Source organism: Erpetoichthys calabaricus, chromosome 7 (assembly GCF_900747795.2).
Source record: "Erpetoichthys calabaricus chromosome 7, fErpCal1.3, whole genome shotgun sequence".
Lineage (NCBI taxonomy): Eukaryota > Metazoa > Chordata > Cladistia > Polypteriformes > Polypteridae > Erpetoichthys > Erpetoichthys calabaricus.
Window position 1 is genome coordinate 162533445 of NC_041400.2, and position 22575 is coordinate 162556019.

Below are 22575 nucleotides of genomic sequence, written 5' to 3' on the forward strand. Positions count from 1 at the left end.
AACTATTACCAACTTGCCTGCAAAAGGACCCAAGTTTACTTTGCTCCAACTGCACAGAGAGCAGGACGGTTAAGAGGGGGAAAAATCCCAAAGAGCACTATACTTGCGCCTGGGAGTATCTTGGGGAGACCAAATATCAAACTACCATCAGACATGAGAGATTATTAAGAAAGTATGCCAGAAAAAAGCCATTCCTGTCATTTAACCAGAAACATCAGTGCCTGTAAATTGCTATGTGATACTAGAACTTTGACTATGGAACACAGTTGCAATCAAAGGAAATGAAAATTGAGCTTTTTAGCAACAAACACTTAATACTAGAATTACCAGAGTCTACGAAAAAACTCGTAGATCCGGCCCACCTTAAAACCGTTCTCCTCTCTTTTGTCTTCTAAATGTGCCGATTAAGACGAGCAGCAAGTAGCCGGCTATTCTATCCCCCACCGTCGCAGAACGTTCACTAAGTTTTCCCAGCTCATGCCTTGTTTGATTATCTGGGAGTGACTGAATGGAAATAATAGATCGTTATTTGGAATACATGCATTTCATGCATGTTCCATTTCTACAGTAATCTGTGTAAACACATTGCTAAAACAGAAACTTTCATATTTTAGTAATAAATGTTACAAAATGTAGGCATAAACTATAGAATGTGTAAAGCCTGAAGTCCAAACATCAAATAAACACTTTCACAAAAGGTTCAAGAATGCAACAATACTTTCCGTGGCTTAACGCTAAAATTTGCTGACTTGGAGCACAGCAACCCTGCCATGCTACAGAGACGCGAGTTCAATTCCCAGCTTTGGAGAAAGTGTTTTTTTTTTTTTTCCTCAAACGGACATAAAAGTTATAAATTGGTATGCACTGTAAATCGTTAAGTTTAAAATGTCAATCGCGGTTATTTCTGTTAATTCATGCTTTTTACTTAGAGTCAGAACAGGAGCTTGTTCAGCTTCTGATCTGACTCAAACAGTGCCAGTATAACTTCACACCCAACCTGACACTGTTCATTTTCAAATAATATTGCATTACTTCGACGATGTTTTCTGATTGGTACTATTCACGTCATAAAATGATTTCTTCAAAATGTCACATATATTTGTCTCTTTCTTTTTTTTAAATGTGTGTTGTAGCACGCAGCAACTTGCCACCTGCATGTTCTTGCGCACACTGAATAAGCCAACCCTATATGCAATCATCAGATTCAAATGTTAACAGTTAATAGTTATATAGCACGGAATGGAAATCAGCAGTTCTTAGCATTGCACCACGCAAGCTGTCATATCAATCGCCTACTGTAACTTGCTTTCTTTTTTCTTCGGTTATAGTCTTGAATAAAAGTGCACTTGTTTTGTTATACTTTTACACCAACATATGTTCCTGTGTTTGAGCAACATGGGCATGCTCAAAAAATACACTGTAATGCCATGAAAAGTGCATGCAGACACTTCAGTTCGCAAGCATTGGTACAACAATGCAGTCACAAGTACACTGCAGAGCTATAGCGCATCTTTATGTGAAAACAGCAGTATCAGATGGAGTGTCTGATGATTGCATATAGCGCTGAAGTTACTACTCTTTACTATGCTTTCCTCTGCATGTCCTGGAGTACAAAAGAAACAGCATACAGCAACATGTGGAGACTGGCAAGATTGTGGGGGGAAAAAAAAAAAAACACGTGGTCGTATGTATCGTGATACACTGCAGAGCTATAGCGCATCTTTATGTGAAAACAGCAGTGTCAGGTGGGGTGTATCTTTATTCTAAAACAGTAAAAATAAGAACACTTCACTTCTCAAAAGGGAGTCATGCAGGATCGAACTCATGACCTTCGGATTGCCAGTCAGCAACTGATACTGTTGCACCACAGTGGCAGTGATAATAAATGAGTGTCAATGTCGCACACTAAGGCGGCTTTTTCTGGCGGCGGCTTTTTTTTGTACCTTTTGTGAAAGTGTTTCTTTGATATTTGGACTTCAGGCTTCATACATTATATAGTTTATGCCTACATTTTGTCATTTGTTACTAGAATATAAAAAACGTTTCTGTTTTAAAAATGTGTTTACACAGATTACTGTAGAAACACAACACACATGAAATGTGTGTGTTCCAAATAACGATTTATTATTTCCACTCTAAAACTCCACTTCACTCCCAGATAATAAATCAAGACATGAGCTAGGAGAAGTTCGTGTACGTTCTAAGTCGGTGGGGGGATGGAATAGCCGGATGGTTGCAGCAGGTCTTTATCAGTACATTTAGATGACAAAAGACGCGGGCAGAAAGGTGAGAACGGTTTTAAACGGTTTTAAGAAGCGATTTAAGGTGGGCCGGATCTATGAGTTTTTTCGTAGGCTCTGGTAATTCTAGTGTTAAGGTGAGTTATGCATAAAAGAAGGATGGCTATAACGAAAAGAACCCATTCCCCATTGTTAAAAATAGTGGACATTCTGTGATGTTGCGGGGCTATTAAAGTACACGGTATCACAGACACCATGAAATACAAGGAGATTTTAAAGTTGAAATTAGGTTGCCTCTGGCAAGAAACTAAACCTGGGTTGTCACTGGATCAATAATCAAAAACAAATGTCCAAAGCAAAAACACAGTTAAAGGTACATAAAATCAAGCTTCTGCAAAGGCCATCTCAGTCCCCAGACCTAATTACCATTAAAAACCTGTGGGATACGCTGAAGAGGGTGAACAAGAGAGGATGGATGATCTGGTGAAATTCTGTGAAGAGGAATGGCGATTTCCTGGTTCTTGTATTGAATCCATTGCTAAATGAATTAAGTAATATTTTTAAATTTATATATTAAATAATAAATTTTCTACATTACAAGCTATCCCAATTATAACAGCAAAGCTCACTTTAACGCACTTAAGCTTTAAAATAAAAATTTGACTTGTAACATCTGAAGTTAAAGAGAAAAATGTCCGAAAAATGGGTCTGTAATTTTTGGCTATGTAATTTGATGAGCAAAACCTTTACACGTTTGATTAAGCTGGCAACATGTTAGATTTTTAGAAAGGAATTGTTTATCCACAACCTGGTTTTATGGGTACTAAAATCTCCAAAGCTTTTCTCAACCCTGAATAAATGTTTCAAAAGCATTTAGGCTATGGAAATTTTTGCCAGTCATTAACCTCAGATTTTTTAGCCTTTGCTTTCAGAAAACAATTATGGAATTATTTATCACATTCCCTCCTCCCCAAAAGGGGCAAACTACTATTTCGAAGTAAACAAATTGTTTTAAAAACCTTTTGTAAATTAACAAATGAATTGCCTCCATTCAAGTTTTTGAAGATAAATAAAAATCTAGCCTTCTAAAGGTAATTCTAACTACAGGGTCTCCCAACTCTTCAATGATCAACCTGACAAAACAAGAGGCATATTAGAGCAGATGACAGGCTTGTTAAATTCTATTATGATAAGAATGACAATTGACATGCTTTTACTAAATTTGTACCAAGCTCATTTTCTTCTTAGCATTTTACAGGTGCATTTTCAGTCAGCAATACCGAGCTGATGCCAGTAGCTTCAATAACAAAAAAACAAACATTTAAAAACACACATACCAAAAGCTGCTTAGGGAGGTTTTCTACAATGCGAGTCAGTAGATTCTTGTTAGGCTTTTCAGAGCACAGAAGCACAAGATTCACATTCTTGTCACCCCTTAGGAGGAGACCTTTAGCAAGAACTCCCACACGCATTACACCCTTCAAGGCCCTATTTAGGAAGAGTAAAAGAAAAAATTAGAGTTAAACAAGAGAAACAATGACCCAATTTACTCATCTAATTTAAAATAGAACAAGATAAAAAATACAAAAACTTTAGTAATCTACTAAATATGCTAGATTTTCATCAAAACTGATGAACAAAAATGTTTAAAAAAATCTGAAATTCAGTTTGTTTACAGTAGCCAATTGCGTAACAGTGTGTGGTGCTTCTTTGGCTAATGAAAAACAAAGTACACTGCCACATTCAAATTGTGCCCATCCTTCCAAAATACATTTTCAAGACTAGGACATATGGAAAGCATTTGTGTGTCTGTACATTTAACAGCATGTACCAACTTTTTAGGAATTTTCTTCGTACTATGCTTATGAAAGTGGCATGATTTGAGAGCAATACTAAGTTTACACAGTATTTGTAAATTTTAAATTTGAGAGACTACACAATACCCAATAAAATCTCAGAACTAAGTTGATATTTCCCATTTCCAATTCATAACATTAGCTGGTACAAAAATGAAATATAGGCTAACCAAAATGAAATAATGTAATGTACATGTTGCATTTCTTCTTTGTGTCTAAAAACATCAAGTTGTTTACTTTTCAAGACAGAAGTCCCAGCCAGCTAATCATTTCTCAAAGTGATTTAGTTTGGTCTTCTCCAAGTTGTTTACTCAGTAAGATGTGATCATTATAGAACTTTACATTACCAATTAACAATTTTATTGACCTCAAGATTTAATATACTGCTAGTTTTAATTTCACCTTGGATTTAAACTGTACTAATAAGCTTGTTGTAATCTACTTTGTTACTTTTTAATTTTGTACTTTTCCACTAATCATTTATCATCATATTATTTGTTATCATAAATTATCATCCTGTGTTTAGGATTTTTTGCATCTAACAATCAGTATGTTTATATGCGCTTCAATAACCCAGCGATTCCCAGAAACTTGATTTCTAAAATGCCATGTAAACCCTAATTCTGGTTAAAGAAATTTTAAAGTAACCAGACACAATACTTATCTTATTGAAGTAAAAACACTTACATTATTATTATTATCATCATCATCACATGAGAACTGAGTGTGAGACAAGAAGCATAAAAGTGTTTCTGTGTGCATTCCAGCAACATAAGCCTACACAAAGCATCAATTTGACTAAACATATTTATAAAGCACAAGAAAATTTACAAGGGCCATGCTTATTTTTTGGATTCACGGTGGCCGATGATAGCTCTTTTGTTTAGTTTAATGACATCTGAGCATTTTCATAGAGGAGAACTCTATGAAGATGTAAATGCGGATTTTTTTAAGAAATCAGGTTATTCATCTTGATCTGGTTGCTTAAGTGCATGTTAACATAGAGTGTGAATGTTAGTATAGATGCACCTAGGTTAAAGTGCGTTCATTTATTACAAATATTGAGAACCCAATCATGACATTTCTCTGAAGAAATCTTATACACTGCATGGCTCTCTTACCACAACTCAACCAACCTGTTGTCCTCAAACTTTCACAAACTTTTGGCAGCAATGATTGCAAAAAGATTAAACAATAAGTCACTTCCTAGTTGGCCAATGGGAAGTAAATTGCAGAACCAGCTCTGAAGACCTCTCTGACCTGATAAATGTAAGTTACAGTGCCAGAATTTTATTGACATGTCAAAAATCATCAGGAACCTGTCAGCCTCTAGCAACTTTACAACTTTCAATGACTTTCTGATGCTGTTCTGATTTGAAGTGGGGAAAAAATAAAAACCTGGTTGCTTGCAAGATATATTTTAAAAAAAAAAGTCAGCCTCTCTGTACTCTGGGATTTAGAAATTATGTATCTACATGCCAGCTGGCTACTCCAGTTGAAATACAGCTATTCCAAGAAATATGCAAAGCAAATCAGGAGTTGCATTATGTTGGTGGGAGACGTAAAGCATTTTAAATTAATCTTTTGGTATTCAAACTGCCTACTTCAGCACAATGTTCTTGCACTCTATAACCAGGCTGACTTGATTTCATGCAGATATCAGTTAATACACCATTTTTTCACTATCTTTTATAACAGGCAAGAAAATAACTTGGTACAGCTTGTGGCATTTCTATTTCTTCGATACTATAACACGTACAATTAAAAACGGGAACTTGGTGGTGATATGTTTCTTAGGGATATAAATATTCTAAATTTGAACACTTGAGCAGGCAGGCAACACAATAAGGTTCAAGGAAGCCAGAGATATTTTATTTTTATTAATATAAAAAACTAAAACCACACAAACGTAAATCTTAATATTTAAGAGCATTACTGTTTCCTTTTGGTATGTGGGCCGTTTGGTCAAGACTTTGTAACACATCAAATGGTTTGGAATAGTACCTTATTTCCCAATCCTGCTATTTAAGCCCTAATTATACAGTGGTGTGAAAAACTATTTGCCCCCTTCCTGATTTCTTATTCTTTTGCATGTTTGTCACACAAAATGTTTCTGATCATCAAACACATTTAACCATTAGTCAAATATAACACAAGTAAACACAAAATGCAGTTTGTAAATGGTGGTTTTTATTATTTAGGGAGAAAAAAAAATCCAAACCTACATGGCCCTGTGTGAAAAAGTAATTGCCCCCTGAACCTAATAACTGGTTGGGCCACCCTTAGCAGCAATAACTGCAATCAAGCGTTTGCGATAACTTGCGATGAGTCTTTTACAGCGCTCTGGAGGAATTTTGGCCCACTCATCTTTGCAAAATTGTTGTAATTCAGCTTTATTTGAGGGTTTTCTAGCATGAACCGCCTTTTTAAGGTCATGCCATAGCATCTCAATTGGATTCAGGTCAGGACTTTGACTAGGCCACTCCAAAGTCTTCATTTTGTTTTTCTTCAGCCATTCAGAGGTGGATTTGCTGGTGTGTTTTGGGTCATTGTCCTGTTGCAGCACCCAAGATCGCTTCAGCTTGAGTTGACGAACAGATGGCTGGACATTCTCCTTCAGGATTTTTTGGTAGACAGTAGAATTCATGGTTCCATCTATCACAGCAAGCCTTCCAGGTCCTGAAGCAGCAAAACAACCCCAGACCATCACACTACCACCACCATATTTTACTGTTGGTATGATGTTCTTTTTCTGAAATGCTGTGTTCCTTTTACGCCAGATGTAACGGGACATTTGCCTTCCAAAAAGTTCAACTTTTGTCTCATCAGTCCACAAGGTATTTTCCCCAAAAGTCTTGGCAATCATTGAGATGTTTCTTAGCAAAATTGAGACGAGCCCTAATGTTCTTTTTGCTTAACAGTGGTTTGCGTCTTGGAAATCTGCCATGCAGGCCGTTTTTGCCCAGTCTCTTTCTTATGGTGGAGTCGTGAACACTGATCTTAATTGAGGCAAATGAGGCCTGCAGTTCTTTAGACGTTGTCCTGGGGTCTTTTGTGACCTCTCGGATGAGTCGTCTCTGCGCTCTTGGGGTAATTTTGGTCGGCCGGCCACTCCTGGGAAGGTTCACCACTGTTCCATGTTTTTGCCATTTGTGGATAATGGCTCTCACTGTGCTTCGCTGGAGTCCCAAAGCTTTAGAAATGGCTTTATAACCTTTACCAGACTGATAGATCTCAATTACTGCTGTTCTCATTTGTTCCTGAATTTCTTTGGATCTTGGCATGATCTCTAGCTTTTGAGGTGCTTTTGGTCTACTTCTCTGTGTCTATTTAAGTGATTTCTTGATTGAAACAGGTGTGGCAGTAATCAGGCCTGGGGATGGCTACGGAAATTGAACTCAGGTGTGATACACCACAGTTAGGTTATTTTTTAACAAGGGGGCAATTACTTTTTCACACAGGGCCATGTAGGTTTGGATTTTTTTTTCTCCCTAAATAATAAAAACCACCATTTACAAACTGCATTTTGTGTTTACTTGTGTTATATTTGACTAATGGTTAAATGTGTTTGATGATCAGAAACATTTTGTGTGACAAACATGCAAAAGAATAAGAAATCAGGAAGGGGGCAAATAGTTTTTCACACCACTGTATATTATGTTGTCAAAGAAATATACATTAAAAACCAAAGGCTCCAGAATGGAGAAGCATATTTAAGCAGCAGCTCACTAGGTTTAGAATCAATAACAGGATACCAATAACAAGACTATCCTGTCCAGATTTGTTCAAAGTAGACAAGGCAAGTTCCTACCGATCTCTTTGAACATCTTTTTTTTCTTCTTCCTTGACTTTGCTTTTATCCTGATCAGTAATGACATCTGACACAAGTTTAAGTGCACGCTCAGTAATAGATACAATTTTCTGGATAGCCTGGAGCTCTTCCTCCACTGGGTAAATAGCAGCATGTTTGGTCATAACATAGCGATCATCAGAAGAATCTGGGCGACGAGGTGGCTTGTGAGAAAAAGACAGAAGAGATTAAAGCAAATGAAAACCATCCATACAAAAGAAAGATCTATACAAGTGTTAAACTTCGCTCCCAAATGTGCTACGGAGAACAATTTATAGGCAAGCACTACATAAACAAGTTTAGTTGTTTGTAAGAAATGAGAAAACAACTATGACATAGTGCTGAAATTGCAGATCATTAAATGACAATGCTTTGCTGGTCTTATATTTGTGCAGAAGACATTCTAGAAGCAGAAATAATAAACACATTTTCCATTTGTTGACACTTACATGCAGAAGCAATTCCATCAAAATATAGAATATTGTGATATATTGTCTAGTGAGAGAATTTTTAATTTAACATGATTAGAATTAACATTGTCAGTTCTTCCCAATCTTAGAACGGTACCAGTAAAAACTTAAGACATTTCAGTCAGGTTTTGGGTTGTCCTCCTCCTACTTTTAGATAGGACGCATTTATTACATGTACTTCTTTGCTTGGTGTCCCCAACCTTAAGAAGTATCTTTTCAAAAGTCTGTATCAACATTTATTGCTTCCTACTGCTGAAATATTTCTATCAATGCATTTTTTTTAATATGACATTTGAGTGGTCATATTCATTACATAATGAATCCACCAGTTTGTCTTCTATCAAATTATACCACTGCTAAATTGACTTTTAGCCCTTATGTGTAAAAACAAGGTGCACAGACCTTGATCTAGTATCTTACGAGTGGTATATTAGCCTCTAGCCAGTTGACAGCTCTGACGTTTATAAAAAAAAAAAAAAAAAAAAAAAATGTTCCAAGTAGATCAAGATAATTTATGTGCATATTTTATGTAAAAAAAATCACTTGCCCACTTCATTTCTTATATGGCAACAGAGGCATGATGCTGAAGGTTTTCAGGTCCTCAACCAAAACTTTAATAGATAAAGGGCCACCTTAGTGAACACAAATTATCTCTTTTCTTTAAACTTTGGTTTATCTAATGAGCAAAGATACAAAACACCAACTGTCACCATGTGAAAAAATTGTCACTAAAAATTCTATCAAAGCAATAAAAGGGAAAGGCAAAGTCAACTGACAGAATACATTCCGGTTCCACTGAGGCCAGCTTGCCTCAGTATTAACCTCACTTATTTGACCTATTCCATCGGAGTCAAGGTTTTGGCACAAAAACTCAAAACTATAACAGATCAGAATAAAAAATAAATAAAAACCCTTTCCATGGCTGTGGAACTCTACTGAACTACAATGAGGAAAAACACTTGGAACAGTAGTGAATCTTGTCAGGAGAGGCTGCTCTGACAATATTGTAATGGTGCTAATTAGATAATATTGTTAATGTTATTTATATTCTCATTTACTTTTATCATTGTAGTGCAAGACGTGACTGACCTTAATTAAGCAGTCAAACAGACAATTACCCTATTGTCACATGTTTAAAAGGTCTTTTGAGAAAATCAGAGACCTCTCTTGCCCTTTAAAGCTGTCCATGACGTCTTATCTTAAGAGAGTGTAAATCTAGGCATCATATAAAACAACCAGAACACTGTGCAGCAATAAAACTGATGATTGGCAAGTCTAGGAACATACTAGAATGTGTGATCTAGGATTACTGATTATTTGGGACTTCACTACTCTGGGACTGACTTGGATGAATGGATAAAGTGATAGGAGTCTGTGCTATAAAACATTTCTGGAGACTGGACCTTTAAATTAATGTTTGGAGTGCCAGACAAGATACAATGAATCTCCACTCTCTTTGCATTTAAGATGTTATTGATGTATTTTTATAATGGATTCAATTTTACAAGAGTGTAAATTTTTGAATAATGAATCATACCTTCTTCCTAGTAATATCTGTATGGTCTTTCAGTAAATGAGATTTACAGGCGTCTAGTAACACAATATGAGGGAGGTACCCAGTAAAACAGTTTCCAAATGGGATGATGTGTGCCTGAATCATAAAATATTAACACATGGTCCATTATTCCAATGGTGCAGTGTATAATAATCCAGGAAGTCACAAAGGATAGTTAGCCAGCATTTCTTGCCTCTGCAAAGGACAATGTCCATGACTCCGAAGACAAAAGGCAAAGAACTGCCTAACTGCAGACTAGAAAGTTAGAATCCACGGATAACAAAGATCATCATAAATGCCTAAAATAAATAAAATCTATTCATGCTGGAAAACTTACTAATGATTCTAAATTAAAGTAGTTATGCAAGAGTAAGCTTCTTGTCATGCATGTGAAAAACTCATATTGAATTACAAGAAGTATTTGATTGTTGTCACTACAGTCAAAAGTGGCATAACCATCTATTAAATACAAGAAGATGCTTACTTTCCAATCACCACTAGTTGGTGCTGCACAATTCTGTTTATTCAATAAATGATGCAAGATTTATATATATTTAAAAAAAAAAAAAAAAAGTTACACTCTATTCACACTGGTGCCCTTAATATAATATTTGTTTTTGGTGAAGACCAGAAAGCATTCAGTGTCAAAAACACAAAATTGAAGTGCAGAAAGTTTTTTTAACTTGTCAAATCCAATCCCATTTCACTCTTCATTCAGGAGATAATAAACACCACTATATAGTATCAGATGCTGTCTCTAATGATATTGGTTAAATTGTACATATTAGGCGAAACGTTCATATTTATAATATTACAGGTAAACCTTATTTCTATGCACACAAATATTAATACCTTAACATCAGCAACCTGCCACATCAATTCTTATCTCGGGTGTATTAATAAGACTCTTTAACATACCACTGGCCCCTGTGGCTGTGGAATGGGCATTCCAGGTCGAACACCTAGTAGTCCTGGAGGTCCAGGTGGTCCTTGAGGATATACTCCATCTGGAATTCTTCGACGATCATCCCAATGATGCTGCTCCTCTTCCACACGTCTCCAGTACATGTCTTCTTCATATCGTCTGAAATAAAGTGTATTTTTAAGCAACACCCTTTGTAAGTAGTATAGTAAAAGTGACACAATTGTAGTCTGTAGTAAAGTGTTTTTTCATGAATGTGAACATTCCCAAAGGTAAAAACGTAAAAGTTGCACACAAAACCAGAGGTTGTAACTAACACTCTACCTCCTTCCCATAATTCAATCTGCAAAAAAATTGTCATTAAAAGGTTTATTTTTTATTAAAACTATTGAACTTCATAGACATATCTCCAACATACAATTTCCTGGCACTGTATACCTCATTTCCATTCTCCAACGCTCCTCTTCTTCTCGTCTCCTCCAGTACTCTTCTTTTTGCATTTGTTTTCTCATCTTTTCCTCTTGAATCTTCCGAGCTCTAATGCTTGGTTTCACTTCAACTTGAAGGTCCGGATTAACTTTTTTCTGTTAAATTTAGATTACAGCAAACAAATTTTGATGAAAGTTCAACTCAATGGGACTTCAAAAGTAGCATTAAGTAAGGCATTTATAAAGAAAGTAATATGTTTAAATCAAATATTCATATTTTTGTTTGTCATGAATCTATGAAGCCAGAGGTTCTTATGGCCAGAAAAACTGCAGCTTTCAAAACAAATGTGTCACTTGGAAAAAAAAAAAAAAAACACTTACAAAAACATTGTTCAACACAGACTCAAAATGATAAGGACAGAAAGTGATCTAGTCTTCGTATCGCCTCAGTTTATATGTAATGCACATTATTAAAAAAAAAAAAAAGACTTTATGTTCCCTGAGACTTCTCAGCTACTTTTTCTATAAATTAGGCACTGTGAATCTGTGTGTGAAAAAATAAGCAAGACATTGTGTAACCATCCTCTGTGTAAAGACTTTTTAAACTTGTTTGGGTTATTACTTTTAATAGTAAGTTCTTTGCAAATACTTTGCAGGTCACACACTGTACGCTTGAAAATAAACTCATCTTTTACAGATGCTATATACAGTGCATCCAGAAAGTATTCACAGCGCATCACTTTTTCCACATTTTGTTATGTTACAGCCTTATTTCAAAATGGATTAAATTCATTTTTTTTCCTCAGAATTCTGCACACAACACCCCATAATGACAACGTGAAAAAAGTTTACTTGAGGTTTTAGCAAGTTTATTAAAAATAAAAAAAACTGAGAAATCCCATGTACATAAGTATTCACAGCCTTTGCTCAATACTTTGTTGATGCACTTTTGGCAGCAATTACAGCCTCAAGTCTTTTTGAATATGATGCCACAAGCTTGGCACACCTATCCTTGGCCAGTTTCGCCCATTCCTCTTTGCAGCACCTCTCAAGCTCCATCAGGTTGGATGGGAAGCGTCAGTGCACAGCCATTTTAAGATCTCTCCAGAGATGTTCAATCGGATTCAAGTCTGTGCTCTGGCTGGGCCACTCAAGGACATTCACAGAGTTGTCCTGAAGCCACTCCTTTGATATCTTGGCTGTGTGCTTTGGGTCGTTGTCCTGCTGAAAGATGAACCGTCGCCCCAGTCTGAGGTCAAGAGTGCTCTGGTGCAGGTTTTCATCCAGGATGTCTCCGTACATTGCTGCAGTCATCTTTCCCTTTATCCTGACTAGTCTCCCAGTTGCTGCCACTGAAAAACATCCCCACAGCATGATGCTGCCACCACCATGCTTCACTGTAGGGCTGGTATTGGCCTGGTGATGAGCGGTGCCTGGTTTCCTCCAAACGTGACACCTGGTATTCACACCAGTTCAATCTTTGTCTCATCAGACCAGAGAATTTTCTTTCTCATGGTCTGAGAATCCTTCAGGTGCCTTTTGGCAAACTCCAGGCGGGCTGCCATGTGCCTTTTACTAAGGAGTGGCTTCCGTCTGGCCACTCTACCATACAAGCCTGATTGGTGGATTGCTGCAGAGATGGTTGTCCTTCTGGAAGGTTCTCCTCTCTCCACAGAGGACCTCTGGAGCTCTGACAGAGTGACCATCGGGTTCTTGGTCACCTCCCTGACTAAGGCCCTTCTCCCCCAATCGCTCAGTTTAGATGGCCAGCCAGCTCTAGGAAGAGTCCTGGTGGTTTTGAACTTCTTCCACTTACGGATGATGGAGGCCACTATGCTCATTGGGACCTTCAAAGCAGCAGAAATTATTCTGTAACCTTCCCCAGATTTGTGCCTCGAGACAATCCTGTCTCGGAGGTCTACAAACAATTCCTTTGACTTCATGCTTGGTTTGTGCTCTGACATGAACTGTCAACTATGGGACCTTATATAGACAGGTGTGTGCCTCTCCAAATCATGTCCAGTCAACTGAATTTACCACAGGTGGACTCCAATTAAGCTGCAGAAACATCTCAAGGATGATCAGGGGAAACAGGATGCACCTGAGCTCAATTTCGAGCTTCATGGCAAAGGTTGTGAATACTTATGTACATGTCATTTCTCAGTTTTTTTATTTTTAATAAATTTGCAAAAATCTCAAGTAAACTTTTTTCACATTGTCATTATGGGGTGTTGTGTGTAGAATTCTGAGGAAAAAAATGAATTTAATCCATTTTGGAATAAGGCTGTAACATAACAAAATGTGGAAAAAGTGATGCGCTATGAATACTTTCCGGATGCACTGTAAGTTAGTGGTTCTGTCCTTGATTAACACCAAGTTAACCAACAAAACAGAAGTTAGAAGATTCACAAAAAATGGCTTCAGTTTGACTAGATGAACTATATCGGGTCAATTAAATGCAGCTGGTGGACAACAGACACTGTGCTTGCTTTGCTACTGTCGTGTTCCTTTAGTATGTTCAAGAACATATCTCACAACTTTACTTAGGGTATTAATGTAGTATTACACAATTGGCACTGGTTTCCTACTAATAAATAAAATAAACGTTACTTTAAAATTTTTAAGCTGACCAACTTACTTAATTTCACTCTGCAGGTACAACTCTCTCTATTTGTGTTTATTTCTTTTGCTGCATAACTTTGAATTTCTCTAACCGAAACTTGCAAAAAAAATTTAAATCTACCTTAGTGATTGAAGACCTACTTATGTGATCAAGCAATTAATGGATCTGACCATTTATGAATATGCTTATATATTTATTATTTAACATTACCAAGTAGGGCAGATGACAGAAAACCATTACATGATAGGTCTGAACAGAATTTAGATTTCAGCAATATGTGAAAATTAAATTTAACGTATATAAACTGAAGACCTGCTATAACTCTCTACAGCGGTATACCAGAGTGTAAATTTTGATGATGCTCAAACTGCACAAGTGATTTTATTGTGCCTTTTATTATATAAGCAATGTTAATTTAATAAGTTCTAAAAGTTAATTCATGACCCTGGAAGTGGTATATACTTCAAAGTAATAAAAATGTAGATTGAGACCAATTTTTTTTACATAAGCTAAAAAAAATGAATTCTAAAAGAAGAAATCTAAATTATATCAAGATGCAATACATTTTTGAAAACTTCACTGAAGACTTGGACAATTCACTACTCTATTTTTTGTGATTCAGTAACATTCACAGATGGTAGATTTAATTTAGTAAAGGGCTCACTGCAGCTTCCAAGTTCTTGAAGTTAAAAAAATCCAAGTTCAAGTATAAGTGTTGCTTCAGTGTACATGTGAAGTTTTAAATAGTAAGGATGGGTATCGAAAACTGCTCAGTACCAAAATATATCTATAAGCTCCTTGAAAAACTGTGCCGCTATCGGTATTTTTGAAATGTTAATTTATTGTAACATTAATAAAATCAATTAAAAAAAAAAAAAAAAAAAAAAGCAGCTACTAAAGGCAAGCAAAATTCCATACAATCAAGTCAAACTTACCAAGACTAAATTCAACTACCATCCAAGAGAAAGAGAGGAAGGCCACTGCTTACTCTAAAATGTTATTGATTAGATGCTGCCCCGTTTTAAAAAAAGTTCTGAACAGATCCTCTAAGTGAGAATTTGATTTTTTCTAATTTCAAGTGGGGGGCCAGGATTCTTCCAGACGTTTTTTGAATTCCTAACCGTCCCTAGACTGCGTCAAGAAAGTGACTGCTGCAAGTAATCATTGTAACCTCCCAGCTCAGATGCTGCTGAAATTAGCCAAACAAAGTGCAACTGTCTCAACATCAAGTGAACTTACCAGTCGTTGTTATAAAAGTAAATCTGCAGCTATTCACTCAGATGATACAAAGTGAGCATTGGCATTAATTTGTGTTCAGACAGCGTCAGTCAAGCAGCAATTAGCAGTTTCGTCAGTGGGTACCTGAATTCAGACACTGTGGTCCACCCCGAATGTCACAGCGCTGTAAAGTTAATTGTGAAAGACCTATGGCCCTTCACCACAGTGGAGTAGAGTTAGTTTAGGTAAGCATACCATAAATTGTCAACTTCTAGGTAGATCCCTTAAGTTTGAACTGAGCCGTCATGACATCCAGGGATAAGTTAATTTACAACCATAAGTGTAGCCCTTTAAAACTTGAGTTACAAGGTGGTAATACGATGTTCATGGTATAATTAAAATTAGATTAAAACAATTATACATGTTGTTAAAATGTTATGTAATTTAGAATGATTTAAACAAAAATAAACACTAGTATCTAGGTCAACTTATTTTATTGTTTTGGATAATAGCCAAATGAGGGTGCAGGTCAGAGACAAAGAAAAGACAAAAAGGAGGGGAAAAAAGGGAAGCAGGGAGTAATGGTGTCGGTATAAAGTTGTCGACAAGTTAACTATACTTGAGCAGTTACCATGAGAAATATGGTTGTTATTTTAATGGTAAACTTCAACCAGAAGTTTATTTAACAAACAGCGGATTCTAGCACAGAGTTAACAGTCAGGAAATATGGTTGTTATTTTAATGGTAAACTTCAACCAGAAGTTTATTTAACAAACAGCGGATTCTAGCACAGAGTTAACAGTCAGGACAGAAAACACGGATGCACCAGTGGTTGAATGGACTGTGTCTCGAAATGCTGAACAAAGCAGACGTTAGTGGGCACTTGAGTTCATCATTGCTGTTGGATGTTGTTGCAGCAGACCAACTATTGGAGCTGACCTGACATTTGCCACAACAAACATGAGTGTCAGCTTGCTTCCACTGGGAACAAGCAATTTCTGCATGCTCAATTAGAGCAAAGAACAAAGACGGAAAGTAACGGCTCAATTGCAAGCATGTACCAGGCTTACAACAGTTTTGTGTGCTTCCATTTACATAACTTGTTTTTCCTTCCTATTAGTTTTTGTTGCTGGCTTAGGATTAATAAGGGGATTTGATATTTTTTTTTCTTTATGCTTTCAGAGAAAGAACTGTTGGGTAAACACTAAAATTGTTTTCTGGACATAACCCTAATGAATTTTTGATTTTGTATGGGATGTGGGATAGATAGATACACACATGCACATTTTAAGTATAGTTTGAAAACAGGGAGAAAAAGAATATAAAAACAGTAACTCCGAATAGCCTTTTCTCATTAAAAGGTTTTTTATGCTTTATACACACACACAAAAAAAAAATATACACAAATACAGTCACATGCTACAAGAATTTTCCAAGTCACAATTTGACTATTATGGTTTTGACAATCAAAGTTTATAAACACCTTGTAATTCCCCCAGAGCTGAAATTTTGCAACAAAGAACATTCTTGCTGTTAATGTAGAAAATGGTTTCACTTACCAGAAGCGTTCTACTTATTCCTTTAAATCAACCAACCAATTTAATCAAATCTATGATGCCCATCAGTTTTCTTACTGGTTTCCCTTGTCACAATGCAAACTTAAGACTGTTCTTATACAATACAGGAATGAATTATTCAGGACTACAATTACACCCAAGATATTTTATACGACCCCATTAAATGACTTGATTGATAGTCATACATTCATGTATAGATTCCAGCTGTTAACTAACCAAATGAGCTTTAGGGACTGGGTGGCCTTCTATTATATATAATTCTTTTTGCGTTTGAAACGGAAATTATGTATGACCACGTGATATGGAAATTACGTATGACCACATAACATAATACAGGAACCAATCGCCAGCCGCGTTCTGACAGAGAAGTTTTATTTATTCGTCCACATGACTGATTAACTTTTTTTTTTTAAGTTGGCAGTACTTGATAGTAGAAGAGAGGAAACAGCTTTGCGTCTTTCTACTTTTTAACTGCGCCGAGCTATAAACAATGTGAAGATGATACCAACTTCAGCGGTAAGGGGTTGTGAGAACAAAGTGGACACTGGGAGGCGCGGAATGTCGGGCTCCTCCGCCGGGTCGAGAGCTTTGCAGTTTTGGGCAGCATCCTCTCTTCTCGCACTGTTTGTGACACTTCAAGTGCCTCGTCGGCTCCTGGGAGAGTGGAAATCTTTGCGAATGAGTGTAATCTGCACCATCGAAGCAGGACTCGGTTTGTAAATTGCCCTGCACGACTACTTACTGTTCCTTAAGGTGAGTTCGGGTCACTAAAACCCCACAACATTCAAGGTTGCTTTTGTGATCATTTTAAGAAGATGAAGAGTTTACATCTAAGAAGATGTACAGACCTCTTCATGTAAAGTGTTGGACTTGCGAACTGTTTGGATCTTCTGCCCATTAAGCACGGAAGGGCAGCGTCCACATTTATCAGAATTATTTTTCTCTTAAATCACAGGCACATAGTGCAAAGGCTGTCAGACAGAAATTTGGACGTTTATATAGAAAATGTAATTTCTATACCACAGAGGTCGTGTAGCGCCTTTCAAAAGGGATCTACTACCGAGAGATGATCCAAATACATTTTACCTATTGTTAGTACTACTTACCTGTTGTGTTATACCGCCTTTAAAATGTTGTTTACCCGAACCCACTCCAATAGTGCTCAATGTATCTTTACTTCTTAAAATGTTAATGTTTTACTGTTTAATAACTTAGACTATATTTAATTTTTTTTTTATTTTTTTCCCTTGCACTCAGTGAGCGAAGCCACTTAATCAACTAGTCATTTATAAAATATATGTTCTTAAATAGTAATTCATGTTTATATTTAGAGATATTTCACTTAATAAGGAAACATGTACCAATCTTGAAACATAGTTGGTAATGCAATTATAAATGGGCCAACTCAGATATAATTAGTTTACAATCTGACCTTATACTGAAGTCTGTGTCGTCTTCCTTTCAGGTGCATCTCTTTTGCATTTGGATCATTGAAACTACATTCACAAAGTTTGCAATGGAATCTGATAACTTTCCCTTCATCATTTCTCACCTAAAAACAAAGAGGTAAATAAGAAAATGACAATGATAAAACAGGCAGAGGCTAATGATAACCTCAGATTTAAACAGTGTTTATAAATATTGCAGCTCTCTTTGTCATACAGTGCATCCGGAAAGTATTCACAGCACATCACTTTTTCCAAATTTTTTTATGTTACAGCCTTATTCCAAAATGGATTAAATTCATTTTTTCCCTCAGAATTCTACACACAACACCCCATAATGACAATGTGAAAAAAACTTACTTGAGGTTTTTGCAAATTTATTAAAAATAAAAAATTGAGAAAGCAGGATTGTCTCAAGGCACATATCTGGGGAAGGTTACAGAAAAATTTCTGCTGCTTTGAAGGTCCCAATGAGCACAGTGGCCTCCATCATCCGTAAGTGGAAGAAGTTCGAAACCACCAGGACTCTTCCTAAAGCTGGCCGGACTTCTAAACTGAGTGATCGGGGGAGAAGGGCCTTAGTCAGGGAGGTGACCAAGAACCCGATGGTCACTCTGTCGGAGCACCAGAGGTCCTCTGTGGAGAGAGGAGAACCTTCCAAAAGGACAACCATCTCTGCAGCAATCCACCAATCAGGCCTGTATGGTAGAGTGGCCAGACAGAAGCCACTCCTTAGTAAAAGGCACATGGCAGCCCGCCTGGAGTTTGCCAAAAGGCACCTGAAGGATTCTCAGACCATGAGAAAGAAAATTCTCTGGTCTGATGAGACAAAGATTGAACTGGTGTGAATACCAGGTGTCACGTTTGGAGGAAACCAGGCACCGCTCATCACCAGGCCAATACCAGCCCTACAGTGAAGCATGGTGGTGGCAGCATCATGCTGTTGGGGATATTTTTCAGCGACAGGGACTGGGAGACTAGTCAGGATAAAGGGAAAGATGACTGCAGCAATGTACAGACATCCTGGATGAAAAAACCTGCTCCAGAGCGCTCTTGACCTCCGACTGGGGCGACAGTTCATCTTTCAGCAGGACAACGACCCTAAGCACACAGCCAAGATATCAAAGGAGTGGCTTCAGGACAACTCTGTGAATGTCCTCGAGTGGCCCAGCCAGAGCCCAGACTTGAATCTGATTGAACATCTCTGGAGTAGTGCTGGGCGGTGTACCGGTTCTTACCGAAAACCGTTTTTTATTTTTGTTATGATATGGATTTTTGTTATACCGCAACACCAGTTTAAATTGCCTAAACAATGTTCGGAACGTGACGCAGCGGGAAACTGTTCACGTGGGGACCTTTTTCACTGCTACACCGCTAATCACAGCGGTGTTGCACGGGGGCTCTTTTTCACTGCTACACCGCTAAATAGGTAGTGGTAGTGTAGGTATTGCACTCTGAAAATGGACAGAGAACATTCCGAAACTGAAACTGAAGCTGTAGCAGACGATAAAGTTGAACATGATGACACAGAATAACTTTTGCCGAAAAAAAGGAGTCGCGTCCGTTATCTGGAGATGCTTTGGTTTTAAAAGGTCAGATGTGGACCATTATGTTCAAATGTGTAAATACTGTTTCTATACTACTGGATAATACTGCAAGCCAAGTTGTACTTGTTTTATTTGTTTTCAATACTGGGTAATGTACCTGGGTACTGTGTAATAGTGTGATGACATGTTGACTTTATTCTCGACATTTCTACTTTATTCTCGCCATTTATGTCAAGATTAAAGTCAACATGTTGACTTTATTCTCGTAATTTGCCATTAAAGTAGAACATCGTAAAATGAATATTTAATTTACTACATTTTCTCAAACCCTATCATAAGTTATATAGCACATTAAATGCTTTGTGTTAAGTGTTCCCCGAGCCATGTTAAATCGAGTACGTGCTTCTTAAACTGACTTCCTCTTGTACTGAGGAGGCACCCGCAGCGATCGCCGCACAGAATACATTCACTTCATGATATTCCTGCTCTCAGAACATTTAGAATGCTAAGATAAATACTTGATATCATTTTCATGATGAAATGCATTAAAGCATGTATTAATCATGTGGGGGCACGGCGGCATGGAGGTTGCACTGCTGCCTCGGGTGTACCTTGCCTTGAATTTGCATGTTTTTCTGGTGGGTTTACTCGGCGTGCTTCAGTTTCCTTTCAAAGTCATGTAGGATCTGGGATTTTGTTATGCTATATTGACCCTGCTAGTGTATGTGTTGCTCGTATTCACCCTGCGATGTGCTGGCGACTCGTTCAGGATTTTCTCCTGCCTTGCACACAATGTTTGCTGGGATAGGCGCAACCCTGAATAGATGGCATAATTAAACATGTATAGCAAAGATATTTTTAAAGTACTGAACACTCCGTGGGCTAAGTTTATAACTAGTTTCAATTTCACAAAGACATTTATCGTGTGGTGATTGGTTATGTGGAGAAAGTAAAAGGAAGGATAGGAACTAGGGTTTTGGTACGTCAGGCAGACAGCACGCGTGCAATAAAGAAAGCCCGCTCAGAAGAACATCCTTTGAATTCTGTGTTCGTGTCTCCGACCACCAGATCACAAACCTAACATTTACACAATATTTAAGTTAAACCTGTACAATACCGATTCATACATCCAGTTTTTTGGAGCCTCGTCACACCTGCCATAAAGGTCTCTGCACTGAACGTACACCTGGGGACCCCTTACTGCCAGGAAGCAGCACTACCGCCTCACTACCGTGCTTGTTTAATACCTGCTTTAATGCATTTCATCATAAAAATGATATCAAGTATTTATCTTAGCATTCTAAATTTTTACAGAGCAGGAATACCATGAAATGAATGGATTCTGTGCAGTGATTGCTGCCTCCTCTTAGTGCGGAGGAAGTCAGTTAAAGCAGCGTAGTGATTAACAAATGGGTCAGGGAACACAACACAAAGCACTTAATGTGCTGCATTAACTTATGACGGGGTTTGAGAAAATCGAGTAAATTAAACATTGATTTTAGGATGAAGTTTAGTTTATGACATTCTACTTTAATTATGAAGTAAACTATGAGAATAAAGTGGAAATGTCGACTTTAATTTTGACGCTTATGTCAAGATTAAAGTGGAAATGTCGAGAATAAAGTCAGCATGTCGACTTTATTCTTGACATATACCGGTAGTTTGTTTTTTTTCTTCCCTCTTTACTGTATTTTTTTTTTCTTCACCGTGGCCCTAATGCATTTCCGTAGGGCTATACCACAAATAGCATTATACAGTAAATGCAAGTTGCAGTTTTATTATTTATGTATATAGCTTAGCTTGAAGCAAGGTCCATATTAATGCAGTTTGCCTAAATGATGGTACAGTTGGTAAGGATGTCATCACAAAGTTGCACTTGTTTTATTTTATTTTAATTTGGTGAATACTGTGTAATGCACCTGGTCTTGAAGTCTTGAAGTAATAGTGCAGCTATCAGTAATAATACTATTATTTATTTTATTGTTATTATTTATTAGTTTAAATATTATGCAGTTTATTGATGGTAAAGTTGTTGAAAAAGTCACTTTAAACGTGTCAGTGGACAGAGATTATTAACATTAACAAAGTGTAGTTGGTTCACAAAAAATATTTACTATTTATTACTTTTGTAAGACATGTTCAGTGCAATCCAACTTTTGACTAACACCTCTGGATATTTTACTAAGTCTAAATGCCTCTTTGGATGGTAGGAAATATGTTGTCAAAATCATAGTTTAAGTTTTTGCAAAATTTGTTCAATAAAAAGGTTCTATATTTTGACTGCAACTGTCATGCAATGTGATTCCTTCTCTTTAGTGCCACCCCCTTGAAAACTATCACTTTATGGAGCCATGCAAACCTGGATTAATACTTGTGTGCACATTAAAATGTTTTTTTGTACAATGTACAATTCTCATAACAGTGGAATAGGTTATTCTTAGCCAGTCTACTGCAGTAATTGCAGTGGAAAATGTGGTAAACATTCACTCATGCATGGGGAAAAAAATACCGTCCAATACCGTGAAACCGGGATAATTTAGAAAAATACCGTGATATAGAATTTTGGTCATAATGCCCACCCCTACTCTGGAGAGATCTTAAAATGGCTGTGCACCGATGCTTCCCATCCAACCTGATGGAGCTTGAGAGGTGCTGCAAAAAGGAATGGGTGAAACTGGCCAAGGATAGGCGTGCCAAGCTTGTGGCATCATATTCAAAAACACTTGAGGCTGTAATTGCTGCCAAATGTGCATCGACAAAGTATTGAGCAAAGGCTGTGAATACTTATGTACATGTGATTTCTCACTTTTTTATTTTTAATAAATTTGCAAAAACGTCAAACTT

General features: G+C 37.1%; 1 protein-coding gene across 2 annotated transcripts in view; it reads right to left on the minus strand.

The window, feature by feature from the left end:
* Positions 1 to 22575, minus strand: part of zfr (zinc finger RNA binding protein) — a 98888-nt gene that overhangs the window by 16768 nt on the left and 59545 nt on the right. For both annotated transcript variants that reach the window (XM_028805637.2, XM_028805636.2), the window contains 5 exons: positions 18172 to 18291; positions 11332 to 11477; positions 10890 to 11055; positions 7908 to 8110; positions 3578 to 3728 (listed from right to left, as the gene is read on the minus strand). In XM_028805637.2, coding sequence (XP_028661470.1) covers positions 3578 to 3728; positions 7908 to 8110; positions 10890 to 11055; positions 11332 to 11477; positions 18172 to 18291 — 786 coding nt within the window. The remainder of the gene's footprint in view (positions 1 to 3577; positions 3729 to 7907; positions 8111 to 10889; positions 11056 to 11331; positions 11478 to 18171; positions 18292 to 22575) is intronic.